General features: G+C 43.9%; 2 protein-coding genes across 2 annotated transcripts in view; both read right to left on the bottom strand.

Annotated features, from left to right (window-relative positions):
* LOC310863616 (general transcription factor IIH subunit 1-like) overlaps positions 1-13,912 on the bottom strand; it is a 143,636-nt gene that overhangs the window by 47,242 nt on the left and 82,482 nt on the right. The gene's annotated exons all lie outside the window — the stretch shown is intronic.
* Positions 3,825-13,184, bottom strand: LOC310863036 (BTB/POZ domain-containing protein KCTD20-like; the record flags this gene model as incomplete). The annotated part of the gene is made up of 7 exons (XM_083771159.1): positions 13,108-13,184; positions 11,131-11,233; positions 10,717-10,837; positions 9,421-9,618; positions 5,986-6,096; positions 4,812-4,900; positions 3,825-4,415 (listed from the first exon to the last, which is right to left on the bottom strand). The coding sequence occupies exons 1-7, from the start codon at positions 13,155-13,157 to the stop codon at positions 3,825-3,827; spliced, it is 1,263 nt and encodes a 420-aa protein (XP_083627285.1). The 5' UTR covers positions 13,158-13,184.

The raw sequence follows: 13,912 nt of genomic DNA on the forward strand, positions 1-13,912 counted from the left end.
CAAGAATATGTGATATATTCTATACTGAAAAGAAAACCTGTAAGGAAGACTTATTTTCTACTTAAATTCTAGCATTCTCTGCATGTCCCTGCATGGTGGCTCCAGGGGTCCTTGAGGGAGTTCCAGGGGGTCCCCAGCTAAATGATAGTTAGGAACCAAATGGACCCTTATGGGTCTGTAACTCGATCAGAGTGTAAAAATTAAACCATTTGTACACTCTCAGAGTTAAATTAACTTTGATTTTACAATATACATTGGGGTGCCAGAGATAGAAATGCCATTAAATAGGGGACCATATCCTAAAATTCAGGTCAAACCCGAGGGTCCTTGAAATGAAACGGGTTGGGAATCACTGCTAGAGCCGTAAAATAAAACTGTAAAATGGTGTCCAGTGTGCACTTTTCCAGGCGTGAAACCACCCGCTGACTGGACACTCCACTGCACTCACTAATAGTCACTATTCATGTACAGTCAGTCATACAGTGTTTTACTTTTTGCAGAGCAGAGAGTGCAGGAGAGAGGCTAAATTAACCACTTTTTTAGAGATTACTTTTACACAACAAAAGAAACAGAGTAGGCTATTTACTGTATTTCTGCATTGATACTACACAAGTAAAAGTAATATAGTCTTCTTTCACCACAGTCTGAGTGACAATACACACACCACCAGGGGGCGAAAGCTAACAGTGCCTGGATACTTTACTGTGCCATGTGTGCATGCTTGACATTGACACAGACAAACCAAAACATCCGCTTCGTGCAAAAATGTCTCATAATAAAGGGGGTACAATTCGTCAAATGGAGTCTGTACGGCTGAAGATAAACGAACACCTGACGTCGGTGGGAGAGCAGGAGATGTTGTTGTGTGTTTGGGTGAAACAGCGTGGTGTTGTTGATCATGTTTATTGTGTGAAGCACAAAGCCACAGTGTTTGTGTTGGAGCGAGAGATGGAGACACTAGAAACTCTGCTGGGGAAACAAAACAAACGGCTGACCGTGATGCTACAGCCACATGTCACACGACGTGTGACACACGTACAGAACAGGTTGGTCCAAAAGCTTCATTTTATAGCCTATAAGATAAGATTTAAACTCGTAGATCTGTATTTCTCGAGAGTTTTCAGTCCCCTGACTCCCCTCTCCCCTGTGCACACTGCAGAGACACCATTTCAGAACGAGCGACTGCTCTCAACGTGTACAAAATGCAAAATATAAGCTTACCTTCTTGCCCCAAACGTTAGAGAGGCTGCCGGAGTTCTTGTGCAACGTATTTGTCCGTAGTTTTCAATAAAGACGTGTTTTAATCCCGTAAGAAATAGTGAAGTGGCCGACGGCGATTATGTCGGAAGTTCCCAGTAGTCAGCTGTCACCACAAACACCGGCTCTCTCAGCTGACAGCTGGATGGATGGACGAACACCCCGGAAACCCCCCAGGAAAGTGACGTCTACGACCTCTCCTTCTTTAATCCGTACTGTAGCCTTAATTATTTTACATGGAATTTGGCTAGCTATATCAAGGCAAGGCTATTATGTAAAGAAGGAGAGGCCATATACGTAGACGAATCCACAGACGAGGGCTGCCTTCTAGCAGCAGCTGTGTGTGTGTGTGTGTGTGTGTGTGTGTGTGTGTGTGTGTGTGTGTGTGTGTGTGTGTGTGTGTGTGTGTGTGTGTGTGTGTGTGTGTGTGTGTGTGTGTGTGTGTGTGTGTGTGTGTGTGTGTGTGTGTGTGTGTGTGTGTGTGTGTGTGTGTGTGTGTGTAAAATAGTCAACACGAAACTTGTGAGTTTAAAGGTGAGTTTACTTGGGCAGAAAAGTGGTTACTGACAGACCTCCTACAAACGGAATAAAGGACCATTTATGTATTTTTCTCTAAATACATGATGAAAGTAAAGAAGTTAATTTGTTTTTACACCAGTTTAAAATAGGCCTAATCAACCACGTATAGGCCTACAGGGCCATATGAATGACATGATTCATCGACATGACCGTCAATCTTCAGGACATCAGTTTCAGTTATATATCAAACTGGCACCAACAGTTTGATCTGTAGGCCTAAGGCCTGTACAGAATATAAATGAACACAGCCCTGGGTGAACAGAGCTCACCTGACACGGTGGGACGATCCGATCAACAACATAACATCCTCAAACAGGCGGGGTTGTGTTGAAAGATACTGAGAAATCTACACACAGTGAAACAGCTTTGCGTTATTTTGAATAAAAGATCACGCAAGGTGATTAGCCTCCTGTACCCTGCCACTCCCCCTTGCGAACAGAACATGAAAAAATTATGTGACGCTGAAGGCATATATAAGGCCCCATTTGACCTTAATCCACTAAAGTTATACTTAGTGGATTTTATATTAGTGTATAAGTACAGTGATGTAAATAGGTTTTCAATTTAATAAGTCCTGGGATGGTCTTTTAGATGAGTCCCAGGGACATTTTATGAGTCCCACTTCAATGACGTCATATTTGGCATTTTTTTTTACAAATTGTAGCATTTAACTCCCCTTTAATTTTATATGGTTATAATGTGGTTATATTCATGTTCACAGAAGAATAAATTATTATTATAACTAAAGCTAGCAAAATAAATTAGAATAAAAAATAGTATGTAGTGCATCCCGTGGATGCAGAGGTCGTTGTTTTATTGCGTCCCTTTACTATAAACTGCATTTTGGGATGCAAAATGCACCCTATTTTAATCTCTGTAAGTATATAATAGAAAATGTTTAATATGTTATTTTGATGACCCTATGGGGATCTTAAAAAGAACATGAATGATTACTAATGTTGTTTTAAAATTGCTGATCTGGGTATAAGTACTGTAGCTATTTGCAAAATAGAAAGCAGAAGCCTAAACACCAAACATGTTTCAAAGTGAAATAGGCTACCCCTTTAAACTGTTTGAATAAATATTCAGTAAAGCTTTGACATCAATAGTAAAGTTCAAATAAGTATTGTTTTATAGAGGTGTATTTTTTGCGTACTCCGAGTGTACACATGGCTACATTAGATCAAATAGCCACAGGACTTAACTGACTGAAGAAGGGAGAAGAAAACAAGTGTAATACTTCATGGATGGTGTCGTCCACAGTTAACAGTTTTGTATTGAGTTGTGCTTGAAATGTACTGTAATTCTCCAATCTGTTCATCAATCAATCAATCAATCAATCAATCAATCAATCAATTGGCCACCAGCAGTGGTTATGAGCAATGGTGAAATTGTGGTTAGAGTGTCCGCCCTGAAACTGGGAGGCCGGGGTTCGATCCCCGGCCGGGTCATACCAAAGAGTGTACAAATGGGACTCAATGCCTCCCTGCAAATGATTGATTCCCGAGCGCGGCACGGCTGCAGCTCACCGCTCCTTGGCTGCGGCTCACTGCTCCAAGAGATGGGTCAAATGCGGAGAACAAATTTCACTGCAGTAACATGTGTGACAAATCGTATGACTTTGACTTTGAGATAGGTGACTAAATGTCAGCCAATCAGTAGTGAGTACATATTAATCAGCTTCATTTTAACAGTGTTGCAGTTCCAATTTTGTCACTTCCAATTTCACTTTTTAAGCTGTATCCGGACTGAGTTCTCTAATCCTGATTGGATAAAATTGGTATTCCGGCCTGAAAATCAATTTTATGTTAATTGATTAAGGCCTAATCAAATCTATGAAGTAGTTACAAAAATGTTCAAATAATTGTAGTGGACTAAAAAGAGCAATACTTTTTTTTCGACATTCATCAAAGTCGGAGGTGGAGCCAGGGCGGAACAAGGCGGAAGGGGGTGCAGGTGACCAATCCGAAGACTGACAATGGGTCAATTTACAGTGACAGATTATTGGCTGTCATCACAAACACCGTGGGCGACGCTTGTGAGTTGTTGTCAGGGCTGATCAGTCTGGGCGATGCTTGTGAGTTGTTGTCAGGGCTGATCAGTCTGGGCGATGCTTGTGAGTTGTTGTCAGGGCTGATCAGTCTGGGCGATGCTTGTGAGTTGTTGTCAGGGCTGATCAGTCTGGGCGATGCTTGTGAGTTGTTGTCAGGGCTGATCAGTCTGGGCGACACTTGTGAGTTGTTGTCAGGGCTGATCAGTCTGGGCGATGCTTGTGAGTTGTTGTCAGGGCTGATCAGTCTGGGCGATGCTTGTGAGTTGTCAGAGCTGATCAGTCTGGGCGATGCTTGTGAGTTGTTGTCAGAGCTGATCAGTCTGGGCGATGCTTGTGAGTTCTGGTGGTCAGGGCTGATACGTCTGTCCAGCTCGTCCACCTGCTGGCTGGGCGTGGCGGCGGCGGGGCAGTCCCCATCCCGCATCGATGATAACGATGACGATGTCATCAAGTTGGGGACGCTCTTGCTCCGGACGCACTGGAAGTCAACGTGACGGCTCTTCCCTTCTTCCTTCTCCCATGACATCTGATGATGACAACAACAACAACAATAATACAACTTTAGCACCTTTCTTAAAGGCAAACTATATAACTTTGCCCTGTGTTTACATAACAGAGGGGAATGATGGGTAATGTATTTGTTTTGTTATGCAAACACAGGGAGAAGTCAGATACATACTGTATACTGTCTGTAGGTCTTCTATGCCTTTAAAAGACCACTTCACATTTCAGTTAGAATCAATCAGAATCAGCTTTATTGTCACATCACACAGCAGGTATAATTTGTTTTCTGTGCAACAAGCTCCACCATTGGATTGTATTCAGGTTGTTAAAATCGAGCAAAATAAATTGCTGCAAGCTCGCGCCGTGTTCCACATGGGAGCTCGTAGATCGTCTCAAGGCAGTGTTTATGTGTTCTGACCTGGATGAAGGGACGCTGCACGTAGTTATAGATGACCTCTGACCTCCCACCCGGACGCCGTTTCACCTTCTCCTTACAGGTGGGGTATCCTGGGAAATAAAGGGTTAATAAGTGGGTTAATCCAACGAGTCCATCTAACCCAGTGGTTTTCTTTCATATATATATTTTTTATTCCACATCTTTGCAGTGACACATTGCATAATACATACATAGGTACATGGTACATACATATAATTACCAGTAGGTGCGTTTCATGGTAGTCATTGCATGTTTGTGGATTTTTCTCTTTCTTTAAAAATAAATAAAACCTCACCAGTATTCCCCCTACTCCCAAGTAGGGGGAGATTTAGCCTCTCAGACCCAAAACTTAGAATATTTTGTTGTTGTTGGATACGACTTTGTCCACAATTCCATGTTGTATTGATGTGATACCATAATACTAGGAAAGACAACAGGCAAACGTTGGAGAGACAATCAAAATAACAATTCTTCAACATTCTCTAGTTGTGTAGGCTTCTTGTAAGTTGTAAGTAATGCAGATGTCATAAATAGATCTAGGGTCCATTTGGTTACCAACTCTCCATCATTTAGCTGGGGATCATCTGGAACCCCATGAAGGTCAAGGTCCACTGGTGGTCCCTCCCTACTGTTGTGATCATTCTAACCTATTAAAACCAGGAAAGCATCTCTCATTTCAGAGTTTAGCGTAGGCTATTCGCATTTTTTTTGAGTGGTGCAACCACTCCAAGGAACAGCAATGTCCGTGTTCACCTATGTGTTGGTTAATGAGCCAATGACTATGAGTACCAGTAGGGGCGCTGATGTGCCAGAAACAGAGAGAGAGAGATAGTATTAGTGCTGCACTGTTAATGAGAGAGAGAGAGAGAGAGAGAGAGAGAGAGAGGGGGGTGGGGAGAGGGGAGAGGGGGGAGAGAGAGGGGAGTTGCACCACTCAGTTCACACAGGTGTGATTTTTTTATATATTTTTTTGAAAAGTACTGAAAGTTTGAGAGTTACTGATTTAGAAGGCATTGGTAGAATCGGCCTCATTTTCAATTTACATCTCCTCCAGGACAAAACATGGTAATCATTTGATTTTAATAAAAATGTATACTCTATTTTTTTTTAACAATGAATATATATAGGTTGCAACAACAGAATATGAATGTATTACCTTCTATTCCAATCCTTATGTTCTTCAGTCCTCTCTCCTTCAGCAGGGTTTTGGCAACATCTCTGTTTTCGATGTATTTGAAGAAGCGGAAGAGTTTGGTGCTGTACACAACTGTACACAATAACATGAGCACAATAAACACAACATTACACAAACATTAACACAATGATGATATAAGTTTAGTGCATGTAGAAGTTCAGTTCAGTATGCATCGCCCTGTGAAGCACTCTGTGCTTGTAGATCAGATATGTTCACAGCTCTTTGTACCCATTATTTATCACAGTACTTTGAGGCCTGACATATTGATCATCTCTAAATATGGGCATAAAAGGGACACAGACAGAAAGCTGTATTTCGTGGCACTGAAATCAAACCGGGAGCCTGGGTTTCGATGGGCACTGATGGGACGCTTGTTTTACAGCGCCGGCTATACTACCATAGGGCGGGGTTATTATAACCTCACAAAAACTGCGCCTAATTACCGGCTCGTACCTCAAGACATTGGAGAACCAGAAACCTAACCGTGAAACAACAACAACAACTCTGTGAATACTCCTCTCCCATAGGCGGAGGTTTGACTCTGGGTGGGAACCCCTTTTGGTGTTTTAAGCTATTTTTGAAAAAACGTGAAAATGTGGCGTAAACCTTGGAATATCCTTTCAGAGCGACCGATTTTAACTCAAATCTTTGCTTCTGGGGTTACCCCTGGAACAACATGATGGGGGTCGGCGGGCAATTACATGTAATGAGTCCTTGAGATTAAATATTGATCTAGAAACATACAGTCAGGTCCGGAAATATTTGGACAGTGACACAATTTTCATAATTTTGGCCCTGTACGGTACCACAATGGATTTGAAATGAAACACTCGAGATGCAATTGAAGTGCAGAATTCCAGCTTTAAGTTGAGGGTATTTACAACAAAATTGAAAGAAGGGTTTAGGAATTGCAACAATTTTCAAACAACATCCCCTCATTTCAAAGGACCTTAAGTAATTGGACAAATGAATATAATCATAAACAAAATGTTCATTCTTAATACTTTGTTGAAAAGCCTTTGCAGGCGATGACTGCCTGAAGTCTAGAACCCATGGACATCACCAAACGCTGGGTTTCCTCCTTTTTGATGCTTTCCCAGGCCTTGACTGCAGCTGTCTTCAGTTGTTGTTTGTTTGCAGGTCTTTCTGCCTTAAGTTTTCTCTTAAGCAAGTGGAATACATTCTCGATCGGATTCAGATCAGGTGATTGACTCGGCCATTGTAGAATTTTCCATTTCTTTGCCTTGTAAAACTGCTGGGAAGCTTTCGCAGTATGTTTTGGGTCATTGTCCATCTGTATGGTGAAGCGCCGTCCAATCAACTTTGCTGAATTTGGCTGAATCTGAGCAGACAGAATGTTCCTATAGACTTCAGAATTCATGAGGCTGCTTCCGTCTGCTGTCACATCATCAATAAACACTAGTGACCCAGTGCCATTGGAAGCCATGCATGCCCATGCCCGGCATGCCATCACATTGCCTCCACCATGTTATACAGATGATGTGGTGTGCTTCGGATCATGAGCCGTTCCAAGCCTTCTCCATACTTTTCTCTTCCCATCATTCTGGTACAGGTTGATCTTAGTTTCATCTGTCCAAAGAATGCTGTTCCAGAATGATGGGAAGAGAAAAGTATGGAGAAGGCCTGGGAAAGCATCAAAAAGGAGGAAACCCAGCGTTTGGTGATGTCCATGGGTTCTAGACTTCAGGCAGTCATCGCCTGCAAAGGCTTTTCAACAAAGTATTAAGAATGAACATTTTGTTTATGATTATATTCATTTGTCCAATTACTTAAGGTCCTTTAAAATGAGGGGATTATGTTTGAAAATTGTTGCAATTCCTAAACCCTTCTTTCAATTTTGTTGTAAATACCCTCAAATTAAAGCTGGAATTCTGCACTTCAATTGCATCTCGAGTGTTTAATTTCAAATCCATTGTGGTACCGTACAGGGCCAAAATTATGAAAATTGTGTCACTGTCCAAATATTTCCGGACCTGACTGTAGGTATTTCAGAAAACTGTCAGGATTAACTAAATGGGTTTTTAACTCACTCTGTGAATACTCCTCTCCCATAGGCGGGGGGGTTAACTCACTCTGTGAATACTCCTCTCCCATAGGCGGGGGGTTAACTCACTCTGTGAATACTCCTCTCCCATAGGCGGGGGATTGACTCACTCTGTGAATACTCCTCTCCCATAGGCCGGAGGGATTGACTCACTCTGTGAATACTCCTCTCCCATAGGTGGAGGGATTGACTCACTCTGTGAATACTCCTCTCCCATAGGTGTGGGGGGGGGGGGGGGGGGGGTTAACTCACTCTGTGAATACTCCTCTCCCATAGGCGGGGGGGTTAACTCACTCTGTGAATACTGATGGGTATTTTTCCACCATATAGTTTTTAAGACTATAAAGACAAGGACTGTATTAAAAATAGTTACTATAAATAGCTTCGAGCTCCGAAACACCGGAACTCTGGAAATACTTTTAGAAGTAATCGAATTACAATATATACTTAACTTTAACCAGGATACTTTAAGTAAATAGCCAATATAAATAATGTTACTCTAGGAGAATTACCTTTTACATACCAAAATGTTTACCTTGAGTCCACCACAGAGGAGATGTCCATTCAGAGTGAGGTTTTTAGTCATATTTTATATTGATTCAGAGAGACAGAACAAGATCCACATATTCAGCAATCAAATTAGACCGACCCCGCAGGGCCGGTCCAACGTGGTCTCTCAATGCCGTTCCAAAATGGCATTGGGTATTTATACTTCTTTACTCAAAATGGAGAATGGTACAAAATAGACGTGGCAATACAGAGGAGCATCCTAACCAATGTATGTTCATAATTCAAGTATAGTCCGGGAAAGCCCAGAGGCTGGGCAGGTGGCTATGGCAACGAGCTGATAACGGAGCGCCTGGCCTTCAAGGTCAGTTACATGCAGGGCAGGCTCGCAGAGCGAGACAGACAGTGCAATAATAATTCTTACTAACTAGATGCTGAGACAGCGTGAAGTAATAATATCTACATATGAGTGGAGCACAGGGCAACCAGATTAAAAGGTCAAAGGAGTCACTGACCATCCACCCACAAAATACCACCAAAATGCATAGAAAATACCTATCAAATACTCCTCTCCCATAGGCTGGAGGGTTAACTCACTCTGTGAATACTCCTCTCCCATAGGCAGGGGGGTTAACTCACTCTGTGAATACTCCTCTCCCATAGGCGGGGGGGGTTAACTCACTCTGTGAATACTCCTCTCCCATAGGCGGAGGGATTGACTCACTCTGTGAATACTCCTCTCCCATAGGCGGGGGGGGGGGGGGGGGGGGGGGTTAACTCACTCTGTGAATACTCCTCTCCCATAGGCGGGGGGGTTAACTCACTCTGTGAATACTCCTCTCCCATAGGCGGGGGGTTGTCGAGGTCCCAGTCCACCGAGTCGTCGTCACTCAGCACCACGATGTGACACTCTCTCTCTCCCTCGCGGGCGCTCGACACCATGACGGGCACAATCAGCTCCGCCAGGAACGCCTCAAACTGACACCTGGCGCCGTCATTGGACAGCTCGTGGAGCAGTGCACCTTGGGAAGGTCACACACAGCACAGGTTTGCTTCGTTCACCACTTCCATCTGATTGACATTTCATTGCTGCACGTTAATAAAATAATAATAATAATTATAAACTTTATTTATAGAGCAGATTTCATTTCAGCGCAAAGTGCTTTACAGAGCAGATCTTTCATTCACTAAAACATGGCTGATTGCGGTAAAGACTGCCATGACAGTGTTTAAAAGTGAACCAAAGATGTTCAGATTTCTAATATGAAGTGCTTATATGGCACACAGAAGTTATAACATAGTGCACACGCCAGCAGAAGTAGCCGTACCTTCCGTATTGTTAAATAAAACGCATTTTCATCTCATTTCATGGCTCATATTATGTATCAGAGTGCAATACATACCTCGTCGCGTAGTTGAAAGCATATGGTGATAAAACAGAGAAAATGGCCACCAAACGGATAAAAATGCTTTTTATTGAACAATACAGAAGATACTGCAGGTCCTTCTGCTGGCGCATGCAAAACTATAGCTTCCATGGCCATGGGTTAAGCACTTCATATTTGAAATCTGACAATCTGTAAATGGAGAAATCCGTCACACACGGTTGAGATGTGAACCATGGCAATGTCTGGCAGTACGGGTACACGAGACGATAGTGAGGAACGTTTCAGGAGGTCAGTCTGTACTCACTGAGGTCTGGACAGCGCACTGTGCTGTAATCAGGAGGTCAGTCTATACTCACTGAGGTCTGGACAGCGCACTGTGCTGTAATCAGGAGGTCAGTCTATACTCACTGAGGTCTGGACAGCGCACGGTGCTGTAATCAGGAGGTCAGTCTGTACTCACTGAGGTCTGGACAGCGCACTGTGCTGTAATCAGGAGGTCAGTCTATCTATACTCACTGAGGTCTGGACAGCGCACTGTGCTGTAATCAGGAGGTCAGTCTATCTATACTCACTGAGGTCTGGACAGCGCACTGTGCTGTAAGCAGGAGGTCAGTCTATCTATACTCACTGAGGTCTGGACAGCGCACTGTGCTGTAATCAGGAGGTCAGTCTATACTCACTGAGGTCTGGACAGCGCACTGTGCTGTAATCAGGAGGTCAGTCTATACTCACTGAGGTCTCGACAGCGCACTGTGCTGTAATCAAAAGAGATGCAGAGGTAGTCACAGGCCTCTCTGAGCTCAGCCAGCGGGACCCCCTCTGGGCACCGCAGGACCCCCTCTCTGTAATAGTCCTGTGTACGCACGCACGCACGCACACGCGCACACACACACACACACACGTGTTTGTATTACTATACTTGCAAGGATATATTAATAATAGTATAATATTATAATTACATAATATAACATTTAACTTCAAAATGTCCAATTCTAAACCCCTAACCCCAACCGGAACTTTGTGTGTGTGTGTGTGTGTGTGTGTGTGTGTGTGTGTGTGTGTGTGTGTGTGTGTGTGTGTGTGTGTGTGTGTGTGTGTGTGTGTGTGTGTGTGTGTGCGTGCGTGCGTGCGTGCGTGCGTGCGTACCAGGACCACTCTGAAGATGTTTGCTCCAACACCGTCAGCGACCTCATATTCTCCCTTGGCGTTTGGACGGGTGAAGTTGTTCTGTCGACCTGCGCCGAACATCCTGAAACACACAAGATCTTATAATTTTAACCGATTTTACCGATATGGATTTGAAGCATCAACTGACGGAGAAAAAGTAATAATACGGCAATACTAAAAAAAGTACTAATGTATCCAAAAGTTGTTATCAAATGTGACTCTATCATAAACGACACAGAGTGTATATCTGACGGAATGTCGCAATCTAATATTTCCCTAAGGGATTTTCAATAGAAAGAATTACTTCTGTGGCGTATATAGGGGACTATAGCGGTTCTGCAAGCCACTTCTAAAGATCTGCTACTTTCAACGAAGCGATTTGGTGTAGAGGTGCATGGTTAAAAAAAAGAATTGTTTGTTTTCCAGTTACTACTGCAGCTGCAGCTAATTGTATGGGTAACATTTACCTTAAAGTACTGTGCTTAAGTACACTTTTGAGGTATTCTTTTGACTTTACTTGAGTATTTCCAAATTTTTATACTTTTACTTCTACTCTCAGAGACAAATATTGCACTTTAACTCCCACTACAATCATTTGAAAACATTAGTTCTTAGTTAATTTATCTATTTTGAGTATTTTCTAAATATTTGTTTTAACACATTTTGGGCGGGAACCCCTTTTGGTGTTTTAAGCATTATGTTATACTTTAGCTATTGAAAAATAGCAGATCTACAAGCTCATAGTGCGGCAGCGAGTTCCACGCTATGAACTTGTAGGTCTGCTATTTTTGAAAAATCATGAAAATGTGCCTTAAATCTGAATATATATTCTTTCAGAGTTTCAGTTTTTAACTCAAATCTTTGCTTCTCGAGGGTCCCTGGAACAACATTTTCAGACGGGGGTCGGCAGCATATTACATATAATTGTCCTTGACATGTACTGTACCTTCCCAGCATGGTGTTGGGGTGGGCGGTGAACAGAACAGGGTACTGTACCTTCCCAGCATGGTGTTGGGGTGGGCGGTGAACAGAACAGGGTACTGTACCTTCCCAGCATGGTGTTGGGGTGGGCGGTGAACAGAACAGGGTACTGTACCTTCCCAGCATGGTGTTGGGGTGGGCGGTGAACAGAACAGGGTACTGTACCTTCCCAGCATGGTGTTGGGGTGGGCGGTGAACAGAACAGGGTACTGTACCTTCCCAGCATGGTGTTGGGGTGGGCGGTGAACAGAACAGGGTACTGTACCTTCCCAGCATAGGCGGCGGGTGCATAAGGCTAGGGAAGGCTTAGCCTTCCCAAAAATTATGCTGGGTATTTTTTTTATATATATAATATATGTGCGCAGCATTATAGAAGGTGTCAGAACTCAGCAGCGCCAGGGCCCGCACGGTTCACAGTTCACACCACTGCAGCAACACTGGCACGTTCAGTGGAGTGACTGCTGTCTCTGTGCCGTCTGTGGAGAGCCATGAGCCGCGACTCCCGGAGGGGCAGCAACACGCCAACACCGCCGGGTAATCTACACTGTCACTGACTGACTGACTCGAGACTTGAGAAAAATACTTCCAAAAGTCGTTGTCTGTGTATAGGCTAATTCATTGGTAAAAGTATGCTAAATAACTCATTTTTAGACCATCTGGGAAATAAATAAATAAATAAATCCGCGGCGGCGGCCTCGCTCCGCTCGGCCGCGAGAATCCCCCCCCAACGCAATTCTATAGCCTACCCAAACGTAAAACGCACCCGCCGCCTATGCTTCCCAGCATGGTGTTGGGGTGGGCGGTGAACAGAACAGGGTACTGTACCTTCCCAGCATGGTGTTGGGGTGGGCGGTGAACAGAACAGGGTACTGTACCTTCCCAGCATGGTGTTGGGGTGGGCGGTGAACAGAACAGGGTACTGTACCTTCCCAGCATGGTGTTGGGGTGGGCGGTGAACAGAACAGGGTACTGTACCTTCCCAGCATGGTGTTGGGGTGGGCGGTGAACAGAACCGGGTCCACCATGAAGTTGGTTCCTTCCACCTTCAGGGTCACTCTCTGTGAGGGGCTGCGGGCGAGGCGCGCCCCAGGGCTCAAGACGGGAGGGACCATGCTGTCCCAACCTGGCTGTCTGGACCGTGGGATCTGTCACAAACAAAGTATAATGTCCCAACCTGTCTGTCTGGACCGTGGGATCTGTCACAAACAAAGTATCATAATAATGTCCCAACCTGTCTGTCTGGACTGTGAGATCTGTCACAAACAAAGTATCATAATAATGTCCCAACCTGTCTGTCTGGACTGTGAGATCTGTCACAAACAAAGTATCATAATAATGATACGGGTGCATGTATTTGTGCATGTACTCTAACCTTAACCTCACAGGGAAGCAACGGGTGAGTTTTAACCGCGGCAACGCATGTCAGGAGCCATGGGTGAGTTTTAACCGGCCACGCTTGTGGTCCGTCCTTGAGGGAGTTCCAGGGGGTACCCAGCTAAAAGATAGTTTGGAACCAAATGGACCCTTTTGGGTCTGTAACTCTGAAAGTTACATTAACATTGATTTTACAATATCAATCGGGGGTCCCAGAGATATAAATTACATTAAACGGGGGTCTGTAGACTAATATCCATGTCAAGCTGGGGGTCCTTGAAATTAAACGGGTTGTGAATCACTGCTGGAGCCATCAGAATCTTCTCTTATGGGGGTCCCTGAATCACTGCTAAGAGCCGTCAAATCCTTCTCTTGGGGGGGTCCCTGGCATATCTTTTTCAAATGG

The sequence above is a fragment of the Protomyctophum parallelum genome (genome assembly GCF_964188405.1).
Source record: "Protomyctophum parallelum genome assembly, chromosome: 8".
Lineage (NCBI taxonomy): Eukaryota > Metazoa > Chordata > Actinopteri > Myctophiformes > Myctophidae > Protomyctophum > Protomyctophum parallelum.